The following is a 28000-nucleotide window of genomic DNA, read 5'->3' on the forward strand; positions in this document are numbered from 1 at the left end:
TACAGTAGGGGACTGACTTTATAGCTGAGGTATGGTAGTGAGCCCATATCAGGTCGTCTGTGGTCTTAATTCATACCCAATCACCAGAAGCTTCCCCAATGATAGGAATATTGGAATGGCCTGTTAAAGACATATGTACTCAGTTTCTTCAGTTGTGTCCGACTCTTTTCCGACCCTGTGGACTGTGGCCCACCAGGCTCCTCTGTCTATGGGATTCTCCAGGCAAGGACATTGGAGTGGATTGCCATTTCCTCCTCCAGGGGGTCCTCCCAACCCAGGGATTGAACCCATGTCTCCTGCATTGGCAGGCAGAGTCTTTACTGCTGAACCACCCAGGAAGCCTGTTAAAAGGCACAGCTGTAGCATTAGCTTAGCAGTGTGGAGGTGGTATTTTTGAGGATGGGATAGCATCTAGGATATAGTATATACTTAGTTCAAAAGATTTAATGGTGCTATGTCTCTGATAAAAGAATACATGGCTGTGGGAACCAACAGGCAGAAGCAGGAGTGGCCCTACTTACCAGTGTTCCTCTTGGAATTTGTGCTTCCCATCTGAGTAATTCCTGTTGAGTGATAAGCTGCAGTTATCACTTGGCCCCTTTGGGTTCCTTATATCAAGAGACCAGCAGACAAGGAGGCACCATCCCGGTAGGAGTAACTGACCCTGATGCCTCTAATAAAGAATGTGCACCCCTGTTGGTGAGGGTACAAGGCAGTAGACACTGTCAGCTCCTTCAGGAATTCCCAGCTGCAGAACCTCCTTGGTTACTGAACATTTACTGATGTACCAGTCAGCTTCACCTAGGAACCCTTAAGATTCCTGTGGGGTCAGTTATGTCCAGAGGCACTCCTTAGAAAACCACCTGTATGCTAAACTAGTTTACTTCCTGTGGGAACCCAACCTGTGATGAGTTGCCTTTAAGGCTCTCAGCTTTTATAGTTTAAATGTACTAATACAGAGAAGAGTAGAGTATGGGATTACTATTAGGGGCAACTAATATGGTCTCTGGGGAGCCTCAAAGAGTTATTGGAAAAATAAAACCCCACCCAATTTAGCCCTTCAAACATGGTTAACAATGAGAACAAACTGTTTTTGAAATATGAGAGCATTCTGAAAATGAGTATTTGTCCATTGTTATGTGAATTCACTAGTGAAAACATGTCTCTGTAAAAACCCTCATACTTAACTAATGGAATTTTCTATCCTGTTTACCAATTTTTATTAACTGTCTACTGGTGTTGAAATTTTCCTTATATTTGAATTTCTCTAAATTATTGAATTGCCTACTGATCAAAGGCAGTCTCCGTTTCGAAACTTATCTACAATTCATTGTCACCCCTTTTCTCATTTCTTGATACCAAATTAGGGATTTTTTAAAACTACTATTTTCTACAAAATATTTGCGCTAGGTCTTAGTTGTGGGACTTGGGATCCTTAGTTGCAGCATGTGGGACCTAGTTCCCTGACCAGGGATGGAACCCAGGCCCCCTGCATTGGTGTATGGAGTCTTAGCCACAAGACCACCAGGAAAGTCCCCTAAACTAGGGATGAAAGAATTAATTTTGGAAGAAAGTATTTCCAAAGGTAAGAAAGATTATTTCATTTCATAAGCTAGCCTGGTTTTTTTCCTCATAGCTTCTAATGAGCTACAAATAACTCCTCAGTGCCAGCACACCAGCATGGTCCACCAAGCTCACCTTCAGGTGTCAATGTTTCTGGTGGTAATGATTTCTAGAACTCAAGACACTGAACCACATTTGTTTGTGTGAAAATGAGGTTTTTAAAAGCAATATTATGGAAATTATTTTAATAGACAATACATAAAACCAGTGTACCTAATTTATAATGCTGAATTTTCATATTCTCTAAATTTCACTTGAAATTAGTTTTCACTGACATAAAGCAAATTTACTATTCATAAAAATTCTTAGAAAACAATTATGAACACAGTATGTAAAGAGTCACAAGTTTATTCCATAATTAAAAAAAAATATATGCGATTCTATAGAAAAATGTAAAATCACCTTTATTGTTAATATTTACATTTGGTTCTATAAACAAAACTGGCAAACCCCCATTCCCCAAACTAAGAATTTTTATATATATTTATAAAGAAGTCAAGAATATGATCATTGCTTCTGAAAGGCATTTATTTTAAATCTAAAAGCCAGTAAATGTAGAAGTTGAAGGGGAAGAGAAAAACATTGTTAACAGATTTGAATTTTCCTCTTCCAAAATATCTAAAACATCACATATATTATTCTTTTCAGTATAGCTTGTGAAACCCAAAAATTCTGATTTCTCTTCACTAGTCTGAAATAAATCCAGTAGAGATTGTATTGGTGAGCTACAAATTCTGTTTTCTTCTTGTGTTGTAAGAAATTCAGTTCTTTTCTTATCTAACTCCACATTTGGTTCCAGGTTTTCTTTTTTATTTCTTCCTAATGGTATTTTCACTTTCCGACAGATTTTACCAGAAGGCAAACTATCCATACTCTTGATGTCACACGTGTTGGGTTCCTCATGAGGGCTTTCAGATGGAATTTCTGCCCAAATTGTTAGGTGCTCCTGTGAACTGTTTATTGCTAACAGATCAGAATTACGATGAAATACCGAATAAAAGTCCTTTTCTTTCAGATCCTTTGCTGGAAAAAGCACAGTATCTGACTTTTGTTTCTGTTGAGATGCGCTATCATCTGTATTGAAATTAGAAACTTGTATAGATGTCTGTGGCCTACAGGGACAGTGATCTACCTTCACTTCTAAGTCACTTTCATTTGAAATTAATTTGTGTTCAGAAACATCAAGAATGCATTCTTGTTTATTTTTACATGGAGGCAGAGGTGTAAAATTTTGTTTTATGTTATTTTCAGCTGGATTTAACATGGAACATTTATGAGATGTTTTATCATCAAGTTCTCTCAGTTCACTAGAATGGTGGCGGGAATGTTCTGACGAAGACACAGACTTTTGTTCAGGTTCCTGAACAGGTTCTTTATATAGGAAACCCTGCTTCCTCATATGTACATTTTCCCTGGAGGCTTTCTGAGAATTATGCAGCAATTCCAGCTCTTTAGTTCCAGACCTTTTCACAACATTTGCAATAATAGGAGAAAGGGATCCAACACTGTATTTTATTCTTCAAAGAAAAAAAAAGAAAAAAATTAAAAATAATTGCTATCAAAACTCTGAGTATCTTTTAAACCTGTTTATGAAACTTATTTAATTAAGAAAACATTACAAAAATATAGAACTCTTAACCTTTAGCCAAATTTGCTTTAGATGTTTTGAAGTCATGAAACTTCACAGATATAGCTGAAAACTCTAGTGTGCCACTCCTTATCCACATTCTTCCACTTTCTACCACAGGCAAGCAGTATCTTGAACTTGGTATTTAAAACTGCTTTGACCATATAAATCAAAGACAGATGATAGTGAAGGGATTTGGGTCTGCTCCTAATTTTTTTATTATCTTGAAAATTTTCTTAACTTCTATATTTTGATTTATTTATATTTAAATATAACAGTTCTATATTATAATGAACCAGAAACTTGTAACATACTTCTAAACATGACAAATTAGTAGTCCTTAAGTTTCATACACATATTTGACCTGAAACTCTCTTCTTCATGAGGGAGTGAAGTCGCTCAGTCATGTCCAACTCTTTGCGACCCCATGGACTATAGCCTACAAGAGTCCTCTGTCCATGGAATTTTCCAGGCAAGAGTAGTGGAGTGGGTTGCCATTTCCTTCTCCAGGGGATCTTCCCAGACCAAGGATTGAACCTGGGTCTCCCGCATTGCAGGAAGACACTTTACTGTCTGAGCCACCAGGGAAGCCACTTCATAGAGCCTCTTAATATTCCTGAGATGCTATTTTGTATTGTGTGTGCGTGCTCAGTCACTAAGTCATATCCTACCCTTTGTGACCCCATAGACTGTAGCCTGCCAGGCTCCTCTGTTTATGGGATCTCCTAGGCAAGAATACTGGAGTAGGTTGCCATTTCCTCCTCCAGGGAATCTTCCCAATCCAGGGCTTGAACCTATGTCTCCTGCATTGGCAGGTAGATTCTTTACCACTGAGCCATGTGGTTACAACAGCTCACTAATTATGTTTTATGTTATACATGTTATAGATAATGAAGAAAAATACAGAATTCCAACTGCCCCTTCAAAACCAGAATGGTTCCTTTTCTACTTATTTTGTTGATACTTTCACTTAAGACTCCTCTTGAACAAAATGGAGGATATAAAATATAAAAACACTAGTCCAACACCACTCTCTCCTTTGAAAGTCCAGAGATGTTTAGGTGACTTGCCTGTAGAGATAAAAACTGTGCAGGTAATAGGATACTGATTAAGGAATAACCAGTTTATGTATAAGTACTAGTGTAGGATTTTGCTGCAGAATGAGTTTTTAGGAAATTCCACATTCTTACCGTAGCCTATATATGTTTTAATAGTTGAAGATATGCTTCCTCCCCAAATATTTTATTAAATCAGTCATGAGCAGTCATTCTGAATGTTACAGAAATATGATGTTTAGTAGTCTTTATGCCTTTATGATTGGTCTAAAACCAGATATAAGGACTAAATAACCTATTGCATTATTACCAATTCTAGGGTATATCCACATGAAAGCATTTTTTAAAATTTTAGATTTATTGGTATAATCTTAATGAGGCTTAGTTTGTCATGTACAGTTACTGTATATTGAACAGCACTGTATTCACCTTAATGTTTATTAAAGGTACTGACACAACTTTTATCAGCAAGCAGAGCAGAAATATCTAGTAAAAGTATAAAGAAGATTTAACAGAAGTAGAATAATTTCTTAAAACTCCTTAAGAATAACAAAAAGTTCAATTTTTTGAGTCCAAGGAGATGGTCTAGATGGGGGGCCAAATCTATCTAGTGTGCCATCTATTTTTCAAATAAAAGTTTTATTGGGACATAGCCACACCCATTTACTTACTGTCTGTGGCTGCTTTCATTGTATAGAGGCAAAGCTGAGTAGCTGCAATAGCTATCTTGTAGTTCACAAAGCCTAAAACAATTCTTTGTATTTTTTGCCAACTCCTCTTTTCGACTATGTTAAGAAGAGAGCCTTAAAAGTAATCTAAGGTAAGCACTTTTGGTGGTGCAAGTAATAAGTTATTAACCATATTTATATCCTGAAATTATAATCCTTCTAAGAACAGAAAACTTTGTATTTATTTTTAGTTTAATAGTCTGATAGTCTTAAAACTTAGGTTGATAAATTACCTTTTCTTTTTAGGCGTGTCCCTTTCGTATTCCACAAAGTCAAAAATTAACTTAGATACAATGTCATCAACAACTTGATAGTGATTACTCTGTGCAAAGTTTCTGTGTTGCTCACTCAGAAGATGCTAAAACAAAAAAGTATATAATAATTATAAAGTAATAGATGCTTTTTTGTTTAGGTTTTCTAGTATCTTCTTGCCCTTAAAATTAAGTTTCTAATAACTACTCCAAAGAAATATCCTTTATCAGAACTTAAAATAAGTAGAATAAAAGTTATTTTCTCAGAAACCACTAAAACTACTTTGGTTTTCAGTCTTCCATTTTCCAGTGAGAAGAATCAAGTACTAATGAATTTGTGGTTTTAAGGGAACTGAAAATGAGGGAGTTACATCAGAAAATGAAATAAAGCTGAAGAAAAACAGAAATACTGAGCATTTAGAGTATGCTAATGAGCATTTAGAGTATGCTAATATTTTTGGAAAGACTTCTCTTTACTACATTATTTTATCCTTATATAATTACCACCAAGTAGTAAGTTAGGTAAACCTTATAAAATATTAAATACATGAAACGTTACTTAACATATAAGAACCCAAAAGAAGAATCTAGAAGATAAATAAAAAAAAAAGTACAACTAATGCTGGGAATAAAAACAACATTTTTGAGATAAGCAAATAATGATCTCAATTACCCAGTACTTATGACAGAGAGTACCGAGACAGTCTTCTTCATTTTAAGGGTGGTCAAGAACAAAGTCAACAAGTTCAGTGTATTGAGATAAAACTTAGACGAAATATTTTTGAGAAAGTTCAGCTTCTGATTAAAAATAATTTAAAACTGTTTTCTTCCTTTATTAAATAAACTGAACACAAAAATGTGACACAAACTTCTGTTATAAAACAAACTTGAATTTAGAGTCTGAGGACAGAGGTAGTTTATGAATCAGACATTTCAAGTACTTTTTCTCAACTTTCCCACTATCTTCTACCAAAACCAAGTACCAAAACAGACCTACCTATTATTTTAAAAATTAACATTCAAACAATAACAGCTAATATTTAACAAGCACAGTGCTAGGTATTGTCTAAAGTCACATAGGCAGGAAGCCAGGATTCAAACCTGGGCTAGCCTGGATCCAAAGCTATTTTGCTTTTTTATCAGTTTACAAATTGTAATTATTCCCACCTTCTCTTCATCCCACATACATTTTCAACTATTTCTCTTTCTGCTATTGCAAAAAAAAAAAAGTCTCCACTTTCTTCTCATCCTCCCATCAGTAATCTCTTGCCCACTTGTAAATTGCTAAGGACTGAAATGCTGCACTTCACAGCCATGGCCCGTCATCTCCTCTCTCCCCCAACATCCGACCAATTCGCAAGCCTTCCTGGCCCCAGCTTAAATTGCATCCACAGTCTCACCATGTCTGATCACTTCTACTACTATTGTTTAGTCCACCAACATCTGTTTTTTGATCCCATCAGTTTACTTTACCACTTCTGCACTGCTTATTTCAATATTTACAAGTCTGTCCCCTCAAAGTCACACAGGTCTCTACTCAAAGCTCACCTTATTAGGAATTCCTTGTTTACTCTAAATAAAACAGCAACATCTTCTATTCCTGCTTTCTCATAGCACTGATCTAATGTTCTCTCTCTATACTTCACTATTCTTTTATCCTATGGTTACCTCTCTTTCCTCCCCTTCCACTGAATGTAATCTTCATGAGGATAAGGAATCGGTCTCTTTCGTATGATGCTTTTCACTTAGAGCAGTGCCTGGTACACAGTAACCGCTCAATAAATATTTGTTGACTGGATAAAAATGACTTTTCAATATATACTTCCCCACTTGGGGTTCTTAAAATTTAAGATAATTCTATCAAAAAGAAGTATATGCTACTTCCTAATTACGAAGCTACCAACCACAATCAAAAGAATAAGCTAAAATTTATACAGCAAATATTATTCATAGTTTTAGAAACATCAACCCCCTGAATACAAAATCATATTTACAATGTCAAGATCTTCATATTTCTGCAAGCAACATTCACAGTATCCCTTTTTCTTCTTCTCTTTTAACTGGATTTGAACTGGAATTCCACCACATTTATCACCATCTGTTTGGATCCTGATAGAAATACATGGTAAAAGATTAACTACTGAACACAGGGAATACTTAAAAAAAAATTTACAGTCCTAGACTTTAAACAGCATCTGCTATAATCTGCAGAGATTTATATAAACAAATACTTCTAACCATTTTTCTTTTTAAGAAATTAAGCAGCAAAATGAGAATTAATGATTATTCAGGAGAATTATCTCATCACTGAAGAGAAACAATGTATTTTAATTATTTGTAAATATTTTTTAGCTTCTCCTCTCAAACCCCAATCTGAAGTGTCTAAATGTGACAGAGTGAAAAAAATTCAGACTTTAAATCTAGCAAAGGGGCATTAAAATATCCAAAGGAGAAACCTTAATAGTGATCACATACACTGCCCCCCTCCACAGCGTTAAATGAATTATTTAAAGTATTTATTAAAAAGATTAAAAACTGTTTGAAGGTAAAACCAACCTTAGTTTAACTTGAGTTTGCTTTTGAGTGCTAGATGGCTTCTCTACATCAAATGGGCTGGAGGGCTTCTGAATAGAATAGTTTATAAAAGGCATATTGGTCAGCTGAAGATAAAATGGCCTATAAAGCCTAAAAGAGTAAAAAAAACAAACACATGAGAATCTTTATGATGAAAGAAAACATGCTTTAAGTCTTATATTTTAAAATCATATAATTCATCTGAAGTCTGAAACAAACAATAGAAATAAGTTGAAATTTACTATCTTTCAGTTCAGTTCAGTTCAGTCGCTCAGTCGTGTCCGACTCCTTGCGACCCCATGAACTGCAGCATACCAGGCCTCCCTGTCCATCAACAACTCCCGGAGTTCACTCAGACTCACGTCCATCAGGTCTGTGATGCCATCCAGCCATCTCATCCTCTGTCGTCCCCTTCTCCTCCTGCCCCCAATCCCTCCCAGCATCAGAGTCTTTTCCAATGTGTCAACTCTTCGCGTGAGGTGGCCAAAGTACTGGAGTTTCAGCTTTAGCATCATTCCTTCCAAAGAACACCCAGGACTGATCTCCTCTAGAATGGACTGACTGGATCTCCTTGCAGTCCAAGGGACTCTCAAGTCTTCTCCAACACCACAGTTCAAAAGCATCAATTCTTTGGTGCTCAGCCTTCTTCACAGTCCAACTCTCACATCCATACATGACTACTGGAAAAACCACAGCCTTGACTAGATGGACCTTAGTCGGCAAAGTAATGTCTCTGCTTTTGAATATGCTATCTAGGTTGGTCATAACTTTCCTTCCTTCCAATGAGTAAGTGTCTTTTAATTTCATGGCCACAGGCACCATCTGCAGTGATTTTGGAGCCCCCCCAAAAAAAGTCTGACACTATTTCCACTGTTTCCCCATCTATTTCCCACGAAGTGATGGGACCGGATGCCATGATCTTCGTTTTCTGAATGTTGAGCTTTAAGCCAACTTTTTCACTCTCCTCTTTTACTTTCATCAAGAGGCTTATTAGTTCCTCTTCATTTTCTGCCATAAGGGTGGTGTCATCTGCTTATCTGAGGTTATTGATATTTCTCTTGGCAATCTTGATTCCAACTATTTACTGTTCTTAAGAACACAATTCAGTTGTATTAAATATATTCACAATGTTTTCAGATTCTTAACACCTGTTCATATCTAGAGCTTTCTTCACCTTTCAAAACTGAAAATTTGTATCCATATATAAAATAAGTAACTCTTCATTCTCCCTTCTCCACCAGCCCTTGATAAGCACCATTCTATTCTACTTTGTCTCTATGAATCTGACTACACTACTACTACTACTAAGTCGCTTCAGTCGTGTCTGACTCTGTGCGACCCCATAGACGGCAGCCCACCAGGCTCCCCCGTCCCTGGGATTCTCCAGGCAAGAACACTGGAGTGGGTTGCCATTTCCTTCTCCAATGCATGAAAGGGAAAAGCGAAAGTGAAGTCGCTCAGTTGTGTCAGACTCTCAGTGACCTCATGGACTGCAGCCTACCAGGCTCCTCTGTCCATGGGATTTTCCAGGCAAGAGTACTGGAGTGGGGTGCCATTGCCTAGGTTATCTCATTAGGTAGAATCATGCAGTAATTTCCTCTTATTTCATTAAGCACAATGTCTTCAGAGTTTATCCATATTGTGGTATGTATCAAAATTTCATTCCTTTTTAAAGGTGAATGATATTCCATTGAGGGCTTCCCTGGTGGCTCAGATGGTAAAGAATCTGCCTGCAATGCGGGAGACCTGGGTTTGATCTCTGGGTTGGGAAGATCCACTGGAAAAGGGAATGGCAACCCACTCCAGTATTCTTGCCTGGAGATTTCCATGGACAGAGGAGCCTGGTGGGCCACAGTCCATGGGGCTGCAAAGAGTCAGACATGACTGAGCAATGCTAAGCACAGCAATATTCCATTGTATATATATACATACATACATACACACACCATATTATCCATTCATCTGTTGATGAAGAAATTTTGGTGGCTTCTGCCTCTTGGCTATTGTGAATAGTGTAGTGCTGAACATGCATGTATAAGTACTTCTTCAAAACTGTGTGTTTCTTTTGGATATATATACTTGGAAGTGGAATTCATGGATCATACAGTTCAGAATTTTTGAGAAGTCTCTATGTGGTTTTCCTTAGTGGTTACACCATTTTATAATCCTACCAATAGTGCACAAGAGTTCCAGTATCTCCGCATCTTCACCAATACTTGTTTTTTCTTTTTAAAACAGTAGCCATCCTAACAGTTGTGAGGCAATAGATTTCTTTGGAGAAGGAAATGGCAACCCACTCCAGTATTCTTGCCTGGAAAATCCCATGGACAGAGGAGCCTGGCAGTCTACAGCCCATGGGGTCACAAAGAGTTGGACACAACGAAGCAACTTCACCGATTTCTTACTGTGGTTTTGATTTGCATTTCTCTAATGATTAGTAATGTTGAACAACTTTTCATATGCCTGTTGGTAATTTGTATATCTTTGAATCAATGTATGAACTTTGCCCATTTTTCAACTGGGACATTTGACTTTCTATTGTTCTTTATATTAACATCTTATTAGATACATTATTTGCAACTTTCTTTTGCTTTTCCATAGGTTGCCTTCTCATCGTGTTAGGTTCTTTGGGCACAGAAATTTGTAATTTTGATGTAGTGAAATTTAGTTCTTTTTGCTTCTGCTTTTAGTGTCATATCCAAGAAATGAGCACCAATTCCAATGTCATAAAGCTTACTCATGGTTTTTTACCCAAAAGCTTTATAGTTTTAGGTCTCTGATTCATTTCAAGTTAATATTATATATTGCATAAAGTAAGGGTTCAACTTCATTCTTCTCTGCATGTTGCTACCTAGTATTCTCGATGCCATTTATTAAAAAGACTGTCCTTTCCCTACTGAATGCTCTCAGCACCCTAGTCCACAATCATTTGATCATATACAGATTTGCTCTTGGGCTCTTTCTTCTATTCCATTGGTTCATACATCTGTCTGTATGTCAGTACCAAACTGTTTTGATTACTACAGCTTTGTAGTAAGTTTGACATCAGGAAGTATAGACCTCCAACTCTGTTCTTCATTTTCAAAATTACTTTGGGTGTTCAGGGTCCCTTGAGATTCCATATGAATTTTAGGATGGATTTTTCTCTTTCTGTAACAGTCATTGTTTAGATAGGGACCGCACTACATCTGTAGATCACTTTGGGTAGTTCTGACATCTTAAAAATAAGAAGTCTTCCATTCCATGAACATGGGCTGTCTTTCTACTTATTGATGCTTCTCTAGGCCTAATTTTAAATTGTACTTTTCTGTCACAGCAAGCACATTTAATAAAAAGTGTTCAATGTATCTTTGTCACTTCAGTGAGTACCCAAGAGAATTAATCACATGTGTCTAAATAAGCAGTAGAATGTTAAGAGAAATCTAATTCTCCCATGCCTAATTAATTTACTTATGTCTGTAGTCTTCATTAAGATTGTATTACAGAGGTTCAGAATGAGTTTAAGAAAACTATCAACTTTACATGTTATAGTCAGATTTTATATTTCCAAGTAGTAACTAATAATTTATTTTTCAAAAATGTAAATGCAATATAAGTAATAGTTCTAAATCATATGGTATTACATTCAGCCAGAGAAGGGTTATTTGAAGTACTGAAAAATGAGATGGTCTCATGGTTGCTCTAAACTATATTTTTAAGTAATTATTATCTAAAACCTACTGAAACTAAATTCAGTCCTCAAGCACAAAGTAATTAATGCTTTTAAAAAGATTTTAAATTGAAGGATAATTGCTTTACCGAATTTTGTGGTTTTCTGTCACACATCAACAAGAATCAGCCATAGGTACACCCATGTCCCCTCCCTTCTGGACCTCCTTCCCAGCCCCACCCTTCAGCCTGTCTCAGAGGCCTTGTTTGAGTTCCCTGAGTCATACAGCAAATTCCCACTGGCTATCTGCTTTACACATGGTACTGTAAATTCCTGTCACTCTCTCCATAGATCTCCCTTTCTCCCTCCTCTCCTCCTACCGTGTCCACAGGTCTGCTCTCTGTGTCTGCTCCATTGCTGCCCTAATGATACTTTTTGAAACTGTGCCACATGCATATTAGCATCATGTAAATCTAACATAAAGGGACCTAAGAGTATTAGTGGAAATAGCTTAATTAGATTTTCTCCTTTATTAAAATATTTTCTCCTTTTAAATCATACAGATTGAATTGAAGATACTTACTGGCTCATATCTTCCACCTTTACAAAAGGCTTTTTGAGTCTACCTGCTTGGGAATATATAAAGTATGATATTAGGTATTTATAAATCCAGAATTTTTTTTATTTTTTAACAAAACTTCTCAGGTTAAAATAATCCAACTAAGTATCCATTACCCATTTCACTTCAGTTTGAAATTTTCAGCTTCAGGTAAGGTATCTTATAATTATAAATCCATTTCCAAAATAACAAACTCTCTGTCTATATTCTGAAATTCTTAAACTGAATGGATCCCTCAAAGGATCTATAAGTAGAATTCAGGAGAATTTTGAGCTAAAAAAAGGAAAATTTGAATTTCATGTTCACTAGTCTCTAACCTAAATTCAACATTTCCTCCAATTCTGCACATAACCAAGAGGACCACAGTAGTATTAGCAGTGCTTCTAATTTTGATACCAGTTGAAACATTTCCATATCATATTAGTTACTACAAATATTTCAAAGCATCATTTACAGTCATCATTTAAAAACAGAATTACAGTAGCAATTATAATATCTGGTAGAACTTTTTAATGTGTAATAAAAACAAGTATGTAACTATTGTATACTGAAAAATATTCTGATAACTGAATTTCAATATAATTTATTTTCTTAGTAATATAATGTGGAGAAGGAAATGGCAATCCACTCTAGTACTATTGCCTGGAAAATCCCATGGACAGAGGAGCCTGGTAGGCTACAAAAAATCATTCTAACAAAAGCCCACAGGCTTCACCAGACAGCCATGGGGGAAAAGGCTACGAACCACTGAATAAGTCATTTAAAGGGTTGGTTACATGATTTTTCAGTAGATGTTTTATGTTTGTTCTATTTTCTAGCAAAACATGCACACTTAAGAAAATCAAAATACTTACTTTTTGTTTTCTGAGTGCCAACACCTCCTACTCTCTTGCCCTGGAGTGGGGGGAAATATAAATATATAGTGAAAACACTGGGCTTGAAAAGGGAAAACGGGTACTGCAACTGTTCAATATCCTTAAAATTAAAAAACCATATAGAAAAAGAACTATACAAAGGAAGGCTGATTACTGTAGTTTCATGGGGGGAAAAAAAACAAGAAAAAGCTGCTTTTAAAAATCAATTCAACCAAAGAAGTGAAAGGAAACAAAGATCATTCAAGAATTAAAGATCTTAACCACTGGTATGGAACTTAGTAACCTAAGCTTACTTTTACAGTACACCCAACACATACCTTGCATTTTAGCTATAATTGTTTTTATCTTCACAAAAAGAAATCAACCAATAAAGAAAAAGCATGGTTAACAGAATAATCTAAAAATAGTCATGTTAATTATTTTTATGCCCTTATTCAGCAAAACCTTTGTGATGATAAACTCATCAAAGAATTATTAAAAAATTTATTAGCCTGTTGATTCTAGTCAAGATGGAATATATTTTATATGGTCACTCCCCATATGAAGTGATGACAATAAAAACCGTACAAAATTCAATGAACTACTACTTGAGGACTAAAAGTAAACAAAAGTAGGTATACTGCAGAAGGAAGTCAGAATTATCTTTAAGGGGATAGGGGATATATTTTCTATTCTCCTACCCTCTTTTCTCTTGCAATGCTTCTTGAAGAATGGGCCTCTAGTTCTGAGATTGGCAGCAATAGCAGAGTCAGTGGCTGTAACTCCTATACAAACCTCATCTTTTTGGCTACAAAGAGCCAGGAAAGAGGCTCCTGCTGTCCAAAGAGTACAAAGGGAATCCCTGTATTATTTCCTCTTTTCCCCCCCAGTTTTGACATGAGAGTGGACCCCAGTTAAGAAACTGCAGCTGTAAAGGTGCCACAGGCAGCCAAACTTGAAAGCAACCAAGATGTCTTTCAGAAGGTAAATGGGTAAATTGTGGCACATCCAGACAGTGGAATACTCAGCCACAAAAGGAAATGAGCTATCAAGTAACAAAACAATATGGAGGAACTTTAAATGCCTATTAGTAAGTGAAGAAGCCGATCTGAAAAGGCTACATACTGTATGATTCCCAACTCTACTGCATTTTTGGAAAAGGTAGAACTATGAGAGTAAAATGATCAGCCTTGCAAGGAAATATCGTTAATTGGCTATCACAGGATCCTTCCAAAATACCTATCCAACCAGGTTCCTCTCTATTCGTTATTTCTCAGTAATGTTCCAAACTCTTAAAAATAAAATCTAACTCTATGTAGTGTACAAAGACCTATCTTAACCTACTAACCTTTCTAGCTTCATTTCTTATCACTTTCATACTCAAAGATCAGGTTGTATTATACTACAGAAAATTCCCCAAACATGCCACCTTACATATGGCTTCATGTCTTTATATACAGTCTTCTGTAAAACTTCTTTACCATTTAGATTCATTTAATGATTGAGTGAAGAAAAACCAGACCACAAAGAATGTTCTGAGATATGAGAACTATGAGAAAGCAAAGGGATGAGAGAAGTTCCAGATGAAAATAAGTTCAAGGAGGAAGTGAACAGTAGCATAGAGAACCAATATGACTGGTTTTTTAAAAGTGCACACCTAAAATGCCAAATTGGTCAGCAGTTTTGTACCATCCATGTTGAAAAGCAAGTGGGAAGTGTAAAAGTGGAAATGTCAAATGTCTGGATGATATAAAGATTAAATAGTAGGTAGGGATGTGAGGTCAAGGAAGGTTTTACTGTATTTGTTTTAAAGGACAGAAGAGGTTTGTTTTAAAGGATCATGAAGGCATAATTCTATACAGAGGCTTTGTCAAGGAAGCTAGTAAAAACGGAAGAAACGGAAGATGTAGAGCATTAGGTCTAACAGACATTAATGCCCAACACACTTGTTTAACAAACATCTTGAGGTTAGCCCAGACAGTCATACTATATGACAGAAATTAGAGAACTTGATCAGTAAGCCTCCCTATTTGTGTTCCTGAAAGGAGTATATGCACATTAGGAGTAAAATGCAATATGTCAGGCATGGTGTTTTCCTTCAGAATGAACAAAAATATCTGTTCTTTTGGCTCCAGTAGCCATCGAAGAGGAAAAGGCAACCCACTCCAGTGTTCTTGCCTGGAGAATCCCAGGGACGGGGAAGCCTGGTGGGCTGCCATCTATGGGGTCGCACAGAGTCAGACACGACTGAAGTGATTTAGCAGCAGCAGCCATCAAAGAAGAAAATAAAACTATGCCACCATCCCTGAAACAACTTTCACCGTGTAAGTAAATCCTAAAGTGATATGCAATAATTTATTCAGATAACAGAATCATGCATATAGCATACATGATTACCCCTAGGATATTCTGGCAGTAATATTTTCCACTTGGCAAAGAAGCTTATAGATACATAACTAAAAACCGAGCTTAATCATTGTCTCTAATTAGTTTAAAAATTAAGGAAAATAACATACCACATCTCTTACAGAAGTGCTTGATTTCTTGAGTAAATACAATTCCTTTTTCCTTTGTTCAATGTAATATCTAATGTCTTTTTTAAAAGAAAGAAGGGTTTAAGATTAGCATTTTTGACTTTGGAGTTAAACACTGCTACTTTCTTAAAATTGTACTAAATTTAGATGAAAGAATTAATGTTACAGGTATGTCTTGCTATTAAAACTCTATCTAAAATTAGGAAGCAAGAGACAGACAGACACTTATAGAAAATACTCTCAAAAACAGTAATAAAATCCTTACCATCAATATGAAGAATTTTTACTCCCCATGATAAGGCATTAGATAATATACTGTTTGAAGGAATAAAGTCCTGTTAAAAAAAAAAGTTTGATAGATTTTCTAGGAAATTACTATTTTAAATGAGCTAAATTAAAAATATTATTGAAGTTTAATGTCACTTACGGTTATTCAGAACAGACCCTACACAATTACAACAACAATGAAGACATCAGTTTTTCCTTCTGGAATTTCTAAAACCATTCCTGATTAATACATTCTGATATTCTTGAAAATTAATGTACCCTGTAGCCTTACAGTTAATAGTTTCAAGAAATTATTTTGTTTTAAATCACAGAATGCCACAAGCTTCAGAAGTGTCCAGTAATACTTTAAAAGGCCACATGATGGAGGTGTTTCTTCATGAAAAGCAGATTCTGTTCTTATAAACAAGACACATGCTGATATTTAGGCTTTTTCTATTAAAAGTGAGGAAAAGAAGATTGCAGGAACATCTCTATTTTACACTTCAGTGAAGTAACAGAACACTGTGAATTTTTAAAATCCCTACTTACATGGTCCTTGATAGCTTTTTCAACTAATAATTTTCCTCTGCTCAAACACACCTATAGAAAGACCAAAGAACAACCAAACATATAGTTATACATAGTGCCTACTGGAAAAAATTTTAAAAAGACAAAATGAGCAAAGCAAGTAGATAAAATTTAAAAATAAAATTTAATATAAACATGAGCTTTAAAATACATATACTTTATTTACACAAGTCTTAATAACCATCAGTGTAAATATGGTAAAAACTGATCTCCTTAGGGTCTTTGTTTGCAATTAGATTTCTGATGAAAAAGTTTGTTTCTTCTTTTTTAAGTAGAGCAACTGAACTCAGCTGAATGAGATCCAAGGTCAGTTCTGTAGTCAACGTTATTCAACGTAAAAATAAAATAGACTGATTTGAGATTCTGCCTGTAATTAAATGTAAGCTTACATTTTTAATTTCTTGTTTAACTGAAGACCTAATGATATGAGTAGACTGGATATACTGGTTCTTACACAGTTTCAGTTTTAAATAAGACATTAGGAAAATTAGTTGAAATGCTATCAGCAGGAACTAATTTGGAACTAGTCACTGTTGTACAACCTTGTTCCTCAAAAAAAGCATGAACTGAAAGAATGTATGAGGCTTCCTAGGCCTCTTCTTCTTTTTTTTTTTCTATATATTTGTCTCTTTTTTCCCAAGTGATTTCTCTTCCCTGCCTCCAGGTGTCCCTGCTTCCCAAATGGCTACATGAGGTAAGATGGGGACAATATTTAAAATTATTTAATTAATTTCAATTTTAAAATGAGATAAACAGTATTTTTCCAATCTCTTCTGCTTTTCATAACCAATTAAATCAATTTAATTTACCCTTCACTGTATCTTACAACTTACTGGCAACTGAGTGGTAGTGATGTGACTGAAGGCAGGAGGAGGAGAAGGGGATGAGAGGATGAGATGGTTGGATGACATCACTGACTGGATGGACATGAGTTTGAGTAAACTCCAGGAGTTGGTGATGCACAGAGAAGCCTGGTGTGCTGCAGCCCACGGGGTCACAAAAAAGTCAGACACGACTGAGCGACTGAACTGAAGTGATGTTAGTAAATCTAGACCAGGGGTTGGCAAACTTTTTCTTTAAAGGGCCAGACAGTACATGTTCATATGGCCCTGCAGTACATGTTCATATGGCTCTGCAGGCCATACAGTCTCTGTTGCAACTACCCCACTCTACCTTTATAGCAGTAAAGCACTCAGTCAATACCTATACGAATGGGTATGTCTGTATTCCAATAAAACTTTTATTTATGAACAATGAAAATTGAATTTCATATAACTGCCACTTGTCACAAAGTATTCTTTTTGAATGTCCCCCCAACCATTTGAAAATGTAAACTTCATGCTTAGCTCGCATGCTGTAAAAAAAACAGGCAGCACGCTGGATTTGGCCCCTGGGCTACTGTGTGTTTACCATGCTCTGAAACAAACAAGAGGTGTCTATTCCTTCTTTAAAAAATGACCTGCTGTCATCTTTTAGTTGTAAATTACTCTAAACATAAGTCATCACTAAATGGAAGGATGTATTTTAGGAATCAGAGTATGACTGTGCTCAGTCACTCAGTCATGTCCAACTCTTTGCCAACCCATGTACTGTATGTAGCCCGCCAGGCTCCTCTGTCCATGGAATTTTCCAGGCAAGAATACTGGAGTAGGTTGCCATTTCCTCCTCTAGGGGACCTTCCCAACCCAGGGCTTGAACCTGTGTCTCTTGCATTGGCTGGCAGATTCTTTACCACTTCCATGGGAAGCCCCCTGGAGTAAGACTATGTATAAGTATTATTAGGAGGAAAAAATCACCATTCTATATACAACAGCAGCCTTATTGACAACTGGAAAGCCACATTTAATGTAGATACACTTAATGTAGATATTATTCTACCTAGGTGAACTCTGCTGTCAGCCCACTCTTAATTATAACATCCTATAGACTTTCAGGGGCTTTCCTCATAGCTCAGTTGGTAAAGAATCCACCTGCAATGCTGTAGACCCTGGTTCGATTCCTGGGTAGGGAAGATCTGCTAGAGAAGGGATAGGCTACCCACTCCAGTATTCTTGGGCTTCCCTTGTGCTCAGCTGGTAAAGAATCCACCTGTAATGCAGGAGACCTAGGTTCGATTCCTGGGTTGGGAAGTTCCCCTGGAGAAGGGAAAGGCCACTCATTTCAGTATTCTGGCCTGGAGAATTCCATGGACTGTAGAGTCCATGGGGTGGCAATGAGTTGGACACAACTGAGCAACTTTCACTCACTCATTCATAGCCTTTCAGAGTCTCAAAGCATATTTCAGAGACTTACTGTATCTGGAGACTTAAATGAACTTCCATCATGGCTGGGATGAGGTGATGTGGTTTCCGCAGTATTCACAGATTCTGGACTTGGTATAGGAGAGATTCGTCCCAAGGTTTGTGCAAATTTAGCTTCCTTTTTATTTGAAATAAGATAACTGATATCTTTGCTGAGAAATTCTTCAACTCGCTAAAGGAAAACACAATATTTTTAAGGAACTCATATAAACCATTAACTGTTTCATATGCTAGGCACAATAGGAAATGTCAATCTGAAACATTTTCAATATTTTCTAAATTTCTATGCTGTATTATTCTAAGCCTTGAGTCCTGAGAAAGTACAAGGAGAGTTCTAATAACTCATTGGAAAAGACCCTGATGCTGGGAAAGACTGAAGGCGGAAGAAGGGGATGACAGAGGATAAGATGGCTGGATGGCATCACGGACTCAATGGATGTGAGTCTGAGTGAACTCCGGGAGTTGGTGATGGACAGGGAAGTCTGGTGTGCTGCAGTCCATGGGGTTGAAAGGAGTCGGTCACAACTGAGCAAGTGAACTGAACTATCTGTTTCTGGAACTTGATCATCATTGTAAGCTGAAACTGTACCCATTAAACAGTAATTCCCCATTTCCCCCTCCCACCAGCCTTTTTTATCTCTTTTAATCTCTACTTCCTATTTCTGTGAATCTGACAATTCAGTCATTGGTTAGTCACTAAGTTGTGTCCAACTCTTTTATGACCCCATGGACTGTAGTCAGACAGACTTCTCTGTCCATGGGATTTCCCAGCCAAGAATACTGGAGTGGGTTGCCATTTCCTTCTCCAAGGGATCTCCCCCACCCAGGGATCAAACCCGTATCTCCTGCATTGCAGATGGATTCACTGCTGAGCCATCAAGGAAGTCTCTTGACAATTCTAGGTAGTTCATATAAGTGGAATCCTGTGGTTATCTTTTGGGGTCTTATTTATTTCATGTAACAGTGTTTTCAAGGTTTGCCCATGATGTAGCATGGAACAGAATTCCATTCCTTCTCAATGTTAAATAATATTCCAAACACAATGGTGTGATCACTCACCTAGAGCCAGACATCCTGGAATGTGAAATCAAGTGGGCCTTAGGAAGCATCACTACCAACAAAGCTAGCAGACATGATGGAAATCCAGTTGAGCTATTTCAAATCCTGAAAGATGATGCTGTGAAAGTGCTGCACTCAATATGCCAGCAAATTTGGAAAACTCAGCAGGGGCCACAGGACTGGAAAAGGTCAGTTTTCATTCTAATCCCAAAGAAAGGCAATGCCAAAGAATGTTCAAACGACTGCACAACTGCACTCATCTCACATGCTAGCAAAGTAACGCTCAAAATTCTCCAAGCTAGCCTTTAACAGTACGTGAACAGAGAACTTCCGTATGTTCCAGCTGGATTTAGAAAAGGCAGAGGAACCAGAGATCAAATTGCCAGCATCATTTGGATTATAAAAAAAGCAAGAGAGTTCCAGAAAAACATCTATTTCTGCTTTACTGAGTATGCCAAAGCCTTTGACCGTCTGGATCACAACAAACTGTGGAAAATTCTTCAAGAGATGGAACTACTAGATCACCTGACCTACCTCTTGAGAAATCTGTATGCAGGTCAAGAAGCAACAGTTAGAATTGGACATGGAACAACAGACTGGTTCCAAATAGGAAAAGGAGTACGTCAAGGCTGTATATTGTCACCCTGCTTATTTAACTTATATGCAGAGTACATCATGAGAAACGCTGGACTGGAAGAAGCACAAGCTGGAATCAAGATTGCCGGGAGAAATATCAATCACCTCAGACATGCAGATGACACCACCCTTATGGCAGAAAGCGAAGAATAACTGAAGAGCCTCTTGATGAAAGTGAAAGAGTACAGTGAAAAAGTTGGCTTAAAACTCAACATTCAGAAAACTAAAATCATGGCATCTGGTCCCATCACTTCATGGCCAATAGATGGGGCAACATCAGAAACAGTGACAGACTTTACTTTTTTGGCCTCCAAAATCACTGCAGATGGTGACTGTAGCCAAGAAATGAAAAGACACTTGCTCCTTGGAATAAAAGCTATGACCTAGACAGCATATTAAAAAGAAGAGACATTACTTTGCCAACAAAGGTCCATCTAGTTAAAGCTATGGTTTTTCCAGTAGTCGTGTATGGATGTGAGAGTGGGACTATAAAGAAAGCTGAGCACGAAAACAATTGATGCTTTTGAGCTGTGGTGTTGGAGAAGACTCTTGAGAGTCCCTTGGACTGCAAGGAGATCCCACTAGTCCATCCTAAAGGAAATCAGTCCTGAATATTCATTGGAAGGACTGATGTTGAAGCTGAACATCCAATATTTTGGCCATCTGATGCGAAGAACTGACTCATTTGAAAAGACCCTGATGCTGTGAAAGACTGAAGGCAGAAGGGGACGACAGAGGATGAGATGGTTGGATAGCATCACAGACTCAATAGACATGAGTCTGAGTAAGCTCCAGCAGTTGGTGATGAACAGAGAAGCCTGGCATGCTGCAGTCCATGGGGTCACAAAGAGTCAGACACAACTAAGCGACTGAACTGTATGTATAAACCACATTTATGCATTCATCTGCTTATTAATATTTGTCCCCCCCCCCCCACCTTTTGGTTACTGTGAGTAATGCTGTTCTGGACATGGGTATATAAATTATCTCTTCAAGATGCTTTCAGTTCTTTTGGATATATACCCAGAAGTGGAACTGCTTGATCATAATGATAATTCCTTTCTTTATCATTTTGAGGAAACAACATGTTTTCCATAGTAGTTGCACCATTTTAAATCTGACTAACAGTGCACAAGGGTTCCAGTTTCTCTACATCCTCACTGACACCTATGTTGACAGTGGCTGTCCTAATGGATGTGAGGTGGTAACACATTGCTTCTTTGGACTGACATATAGTTAATTTACAATGTTGTGTTAGTGTGTGGTGTACAGCAAAGTGATTCAGTTACACATTCATATATATCTTCTTTTTCATATTCTTTTCTATTATAGTATATTACAAAATATTGAATATAGTTCCTGTGCTATACAATTGGAACTTGTTGTTTAATTTTAAGTTGGTTTTCTATGTTTGTCTTACTGGGGTCTTGACTTGCATTTTCCTTTATTTTTCTGGGCTCCAAAATCAATACAGATGGTGACTGCAGCCATGAAATTAAAAGACGCTTACTCCTTGGAAAGAAAGTTATGACCAACCTAGATAGCATATTCAAAAGCAGAGACATTACTTTGCCAACAAAGGTCCATCTAGTCAAGGCTATGGTTTTTCCAGTGGTCATGTATGGATGTGAGAGTTGGACTGTGAAGAAAGTTGAGCACCGAAGAATTGATGCTTTTGAACTGTGGTGTTGGAGAAGACTCTTGAGAGTCCCTTGGACTGCAAGGAGATCCAACCAGTCCATTCTGAAGGAGATCAGCCCTGGGATTTCTTTGGAAGGAATGATGCTAATGCTGAAACTCCAGTACTTTGGCCACCTCATGCGAAGAGTTGACACATTGGAAAAGACTCTGATGCTGGGAGGGATTGGGGGCAGGAGGAGAAGGGGACGACAGAGGATGAGATGGCTGGATGGCACCACAGACTCGATGGACGTGAGTCTGAGTGAACTCCGGGAGTTGGTGATGGACAGGGAGGCCTGGTGTGCTGAGATTCATGGGGTCGCAGAGTCGGACATGACTGAGCGACTGAATTGCACTGAGCAGTGATGTAGCACATCTTTTCTTGTGCTTATTGGCTATCCATACATATCTTCTCTAGAGAAAGGTCTACTCAAGTCCTTGGCTCAGTTTTTAACTGGGTTGATTTTTGATGAATTGTAGGATTTATAGTTTGGATATTAATCTATCAACAGATTTTACAAACAGAAAAAAATTGCAAAATTTTTTTCTCTCATTAGGTGGGCTGTCTTTTTTACTCTCTTGACAGTAGTCCTCTGATGCACAAAACCTCATTTTTATTAAGTCGAATTTATCTGTTTTTTTCATTTGTTGTCTGTGTTTTTGGTATGATAGTCAAGGAATCAATGCCAAATCTAGTATCATGAAGATTTCCCCAATACTTTCCTCTATGGGTTTTAGCTCTTACGTTTTAGGTCTTGATCCATTTTTAATTAACCACATTGTATAATGTACAGTAAGGGTACAACTTTATTCTTCTGCATGTTGATATTCAGTTTTCCTAGCATCATATGTTGAAAAGATTAGCCTTTCCCCATTGAATGGTCTTGGCAACCTTGATGAAAATCAGGTGACTATATGAGACGATTTCTAGTTTCTCTCTTCTATTGCATTGGTTTGTATGTCTGTCATGCTGCTGCTAAGTTGCTTCAGTCGTGTCCGACTCTGTGTGACCCCATAGATGGCAGCCCACCAGGCTTCCCTGTCCCTGGGATTCTCCAGGCAAGAACACTCGAGTGGGCTGCCAGTTCCTTCTCCAATGCATGAAAGTAAAAAGTGAAAGGGAAGCTCAGTCCTGACGGACTCATTATGCTAGTACCCACATTTCCTTTGGTTTTCCATTTCCTACACCTCTTGTAACTCTTTAGTAGTGAACAAAGTATCTTTCATAGTTTGGTCCCAATGTAACATTGTTTCTTGCTGTTTCCCCCATCTAAATCCCAAGATCAACTCATACTCTATTACTAACAGCTGCTCAAACCACACATACATATATTTTATGTATGCTCTTTCTTCTATTTAGTTTGTTCATTCTCCCTGGTATATTCCTATTAGGCTTTCAAGATTCAGCTCAAACTTTATCATTGCTATAAATTGTAAAAGGCAGAGTTAATAATTTCCATTTCTGTATTCTAATGGCAATTTCTACATAATTTCTGATAAAGCACTGACAATGTTATACTGCAACTTATTTATTTAGGCGTCTGATATTCCTATAGGCTGAATTCCTAGAAGATTAGACTACATCTAATTTTTGCATCCCTATCATCTTAAATAGTGCTACCATATGGGAAACAGTGGTGGAATAATTTCTGAATGAATTTCCATATGCTCAAATCATAATCAATCTTCAAAGCTGAGTTTAAATTGTGTCCATACAATGGCCTCCAAGGTTCCTCAGTTGGAAATAATCTTTCCCTTTTAACATTCTGTTATATAACAATTAATTGTAACAATGCCATCTCTACTTGATTAGAAATTGCAGGTGGACTAGGTATCAGATTCATTTTTGAATCTACCAAAATACTTAATACTGGGTCCTGTACCATTAACTTAGTTTTGTCTTTATTAGCTATTGTTGAATCTAGGTCTTTAAAAGTACAAACTCACAATTTATTTTCTAATGACTCAAAGGTTACACTGAACATCAAAAACAAGTACTTTATCCTCAAGTCCATGATATGGTAAGGTATCTGACCCTAATCTCTTTTCTTTCCCAACTCTCTTATTTTAGTCCAGTGTTTAGACATGGGCCTTTACATGGCTGGTTTTGCAATAGCAGCCTTCCTTTCCACTATTCAAGATATTTTCCCATTATGTCAGACTTTCCTGATGTGCTCTCAGTGTTTAATTGTCAGAAGTGTATTCTCCAAATAAAAAGTGTATTTAGATGTTTTCACTGACTCAATGAACATGGGTCTAAGCAAGCTCTGGGAGTTGGTGATGGACAGGGAAGCCTGGCATGCTGCAGTCCACGGGGTCACAAAGAATTGGACATGACTGAGCAACTGAACCAGATATTTTCATTAAGATGAGAGAAAAAAACGCATAGACCATTTTAAAACAGACTAACACTGCTAATAGCCTGAGGCAGGATAAATTACAAATGGATAAAAGATTTAGGTAATTATAAAAATTAATAGTAAGCATAATCCTTTCAAGGAATATCTATGGAACTATTTCTTAGAGTTGAATCTTAAAACTTAAGTGTATGGAGGTCAAAGTTTCTTTATAGTTCACATTTGAGATCTTAACAGCCTTTTTCAGTGATAGAAACAATACTGTGCCAGGGACAGAAATCGTAGTGTGTTGGGAAGATCAGAATTTAAGAGTTTTTAAGAAAAATTAAAGAATAATCAAATTCAGTTCAAAATCCACAGCTCTGGGGAAATATACTCTTCATTTCATTGGCCTAGTTCAAACCATTTTAGGATGAAAATTTGATAAAACCAACTCTCAACTATTATCTAATGTATAAGTTAATTCAAAATTTGGTTCTTGCAAGTGTCTCAGGAACTGCTATAGGGATGAGAGCTTCTGTACTGTTCTTTTAGCTAGAGCAGTGGCTTTATACATTGGACTTCTGAACACGATTTTGTTTGAAGAGCTCCACTGCTAAAAACATAAATCTAAAATTACTGATTTACATCAGCAGGGTTAATGAGTTTTTCCACTGTAGCCATGGATTCTAGAGGAACAGAATGGTGCAATAGTATGTGAGTCTGGAAATTAGGCTGATTCTACCCTGAGCCAGTCACTTAACTTCTCTGAACACTTGAGTACTTACTATTTAAAATGCAAGGATCCTTTATTCAAATGTGCTAGGTTACAAAACATAACCTTTAGGAATGCAGTCATATGGTTATTCTGATAACATGTTACTACTACGACAAGTGTGTGACAATGTTTTAAGAAAACAGCAAAACAGTAGAATAGCTTTTCAAAGACAGATTAAATAGTTCCAAAAAACCTCTTACATGTTCTGCAAGTTTTTATCCTCATTGTGGCAGGATTTACTCATATTATTAAAAAATGCTAACCAAGACAAAAATCTCTGAAACAGGAAGAATCAGGAAATTAAATCTTAACCTTGCCAAAATTTATCCAGTATTACCCTTACTTCTAAAAAAAATCTTGTAATCTTATCCAAATTTTCTACTACTCAAATGTATAATGTAGAAAAGAAGCACATTTCCCATATTCATTATCCAAAAGTGGTACCTTAGTGACATTCATTCTTTTGAGACTGTATCAGTCAAAAGAAATTTTACATCTTTGTGGTTTAAACAGGTTTCCCTTGTTCTGTAAATACCATCTTATTTATATTTAAGTTCCTAATAATCACAATCAAAGAGCTCCTGCCACCTGAAGGACATGCCAACATTACAATGAAAAGGCAGTCAGCAGTTCCTCCAGGACAAGGGTGTCTCATTTCTCACACTGTGAACTTTACACCAGACAGAAATCTGAAAGTTCTGTCAGGTTTCTGAAGCTACATGACTTTGCACTAATGATAAACAGATGATAAAAAATTTAAGCTTGGTAAACAGTGAAAGTGTTTGTTGCTCAGTTGTGTCCAATTCGTTGTGACCCTCAACTGTATAGCCCTCCAGACTCCTCTGGCCATGGAATTCTCCAGGCAAGAATACTGGAGTGGGTAGCCATTCCCTTCTCCAGAGGATCTCCCCTATCCAGGGATTGAACATGGGTCTCCTGCATTGCAGGCAGATTCTTTAAATCTTTTGAGTCATCAGGGAAGCCCCTGGTGCTATATGGTTATACCTTTTTTTCCCAAAAGGAAAATTTTAAATGATTATAAGTTAGAAAGTTTTTCTTTTTGATCAAAGTCCATGGATTTGACTTACCCCTCCCAGATCCTTAATGTCCTTTTGCAGTTTTTCAGATATGGTGACAGAAGGTAAGTCAATGTAAAATACTTTACCCCAGAGAGGTTTATATTTGGATTTTTCTGGTTTGTTATCAGTTTTCAGAGATTTCAAGGATGGTCGGTTTTTTTCATTTTTAACTTGGATTCCACCTGTTGTTTAAAAAATTAGAATTAGATCATGCTTTACGCAGACAAAATTTCTGTTTAAAAAATAATTTGTTTATGTAATAATCATATCACAGAGGGAAAAATATAATCCTACTAACTCAGCATTAACATTTTATTTCCTCTGTAGTGTCACTTAGGATAATGACAAAATAGTCTTTAAACAGATACTGTTATGTCACAAAACGTTTATTGTTCATAGGAGCTGATTTGCAGGAAATATTCATGCATTTAATCCTGTTTTATGCATTAAGGCATGGAACTTTATGAAACCAATTTCGAAGTTTTCATAGGATGTAAACTCCATGGAGTATTTACTCAACAAATACTTAACTGAGCTTCTGGCATTCTGTTGAACACTCAAAACTGGTACTGACCTAATCCTCAAAGGTTCCTGACTGCTCAAGGGTTAAGTTTCAGGTAGAGTCAATGTATATTGAAAAGACTAAACGGTCCACTTGAAGAACCAAATCACCATTCATTTCATTCTTTCTTTTGAAAACAGATCTGAACTACAAACAACTGCTTAAAAATTAAAGAACTCAAATCTGTTTATAGTAGGAGACCACGTATACACACTACACACTATATGTTAAGAAGAAACACTTGGAGGCCGGACTACTTAACAAGTGCCTGAAAACGAAGGTTTGCTTTTGTTTCTGTTTATAATGTTGAAAACAGCAAAGGTGTGTTTGAAATAAAATACTTTGCTTCAACTTCATAAGACCAAAAATCCACAATTTAATCAGGAAGCGAAAAGCCCTGAACACATCTGCTTTTAAACCGAGGCTCGATCTGCAGCCTCCAAGGGTCGCAGCATCTGTGGGAGCCCCGGCGGGTTCCCGGGTGCGCACACTGTCTTCTCGTTTTATAACCGACCGTACGACGAGGAATTTGGGGCCGAAGCTGGAGCCGGGAGAGCTCCAGGGGCTGGGATCCCTCTGCTCCCCGAACCGTGCCTCCTTCAGGCCACAGAGCAGGACGCACGTGTCAGGCAGAAAAGCAGAGACCCAGGGCGAGAACTCTTTAGAAACAATGGAACCAGGAGAGGAGGAAAGGATTAAAGGGACTGCAAACGGAGGAAGGGCTTCCTACCCTGAAAATGTCCTTTGCTGTGGATCCTCATGGCTCCGGAGTTCATGGCAGCCGCCCGGCACCTACATGCTGGGTCGGGAGAGAGTGTCGCCCCGGGCCGCGGAGGAAACTCGGCTTCCTCGAGGCCCGTTGACCCGCCGGTCGCCTCTCCCCTTCCGCGGGCCACCACACCCACGCAGTAGAGATGCCTCACCCGCCGGCTTGGTTTCCGGGGCCGAATCCGGCCCCAGGGCGCGGAGAAGGAAGAGGAAAAGCAAAAACGAGTGGGCTGCGGCGGTTGAAGATTTGAAAACGCGTCACGCGGCCGCGGCGCCGATACGTGCGCCCCGCCCCCTCTCACGTCGCGCGCCCCGCCTCGCGCTCGCCCCCTCGCGCCGCGCACCCGGTCCCTTAGTGCCCGCCTCCTCGCCCTGCGCGCCCCGCCCCTCGCGCCTGCGCCCCGCCCCCACGGGCGGTGTCTCTGTGCCCCGC

General features: G+C 37.7%; 1 protein-coding gene across 3 annotated transcripts; it reads right to left on the reverse strand.

Annotated features, from left to right (window-relative positions):
* Positions 1–1955: 1955 nt before the first annotated feature.
* Positions 1956–27857, reverse strand: DBF4 (DBF4 zinc finger). Of its 3 annotated transcripts, none has more exons than XM_012176520.5 (12): positions 27530–27857; positions 26247–26419; positions 18662–18841; positions 16331–16381; positions 15780–15849; positions 15497–15573; positions 12981–13020; positions 12091–12133; positions 7841–7969; positions 7279–7393; positions 5267–5391; positions 1956–3140 (listed from the first exon to the last, which is right to left on the reverse strand). In XM_012176520.5, exons 1-12 carry the CDS (start codon positions 27573–27575, stop codon positions 2162–2164), a joined length of 2028 nt encoding a protein of 675 aa, XP_012031910.2. In that variant the 5' UTR covers positions 27576–27857; the 3' UTR covers positions 1956–2161. The 3 variants fall into 3 exon arrangements, with proteins under 3 accessions (XP_012031910.2, XP_004007844.2, XP_042105081.1); XM_004007795.6 differs by having other exon boundaries at positions 12091–12136; XM_042249147.2 differs by lacking the exon at positions 18662–18841 and having other exon boundaries at positions 12091–12136.
* Positions 27858–28000: the final 143 nt, after the last annotated feature.

The sequence above is a fragment of the Ovis aries genome, chromosome 4 (assembly GCF_016772045.2).
Source record: "Ovis aries strain OAR_USU_Benz2616 breed Rambouillet chromosome 4, ARS-UI_Ramb_v3.0, whole genome shotgun sequence".
Taxonomy (NCBI): Eukaryota; Metazoa; Chordata; class Mammalia; order Artiodactyla; family Bovidae; genus Ovis; species Ovis aries.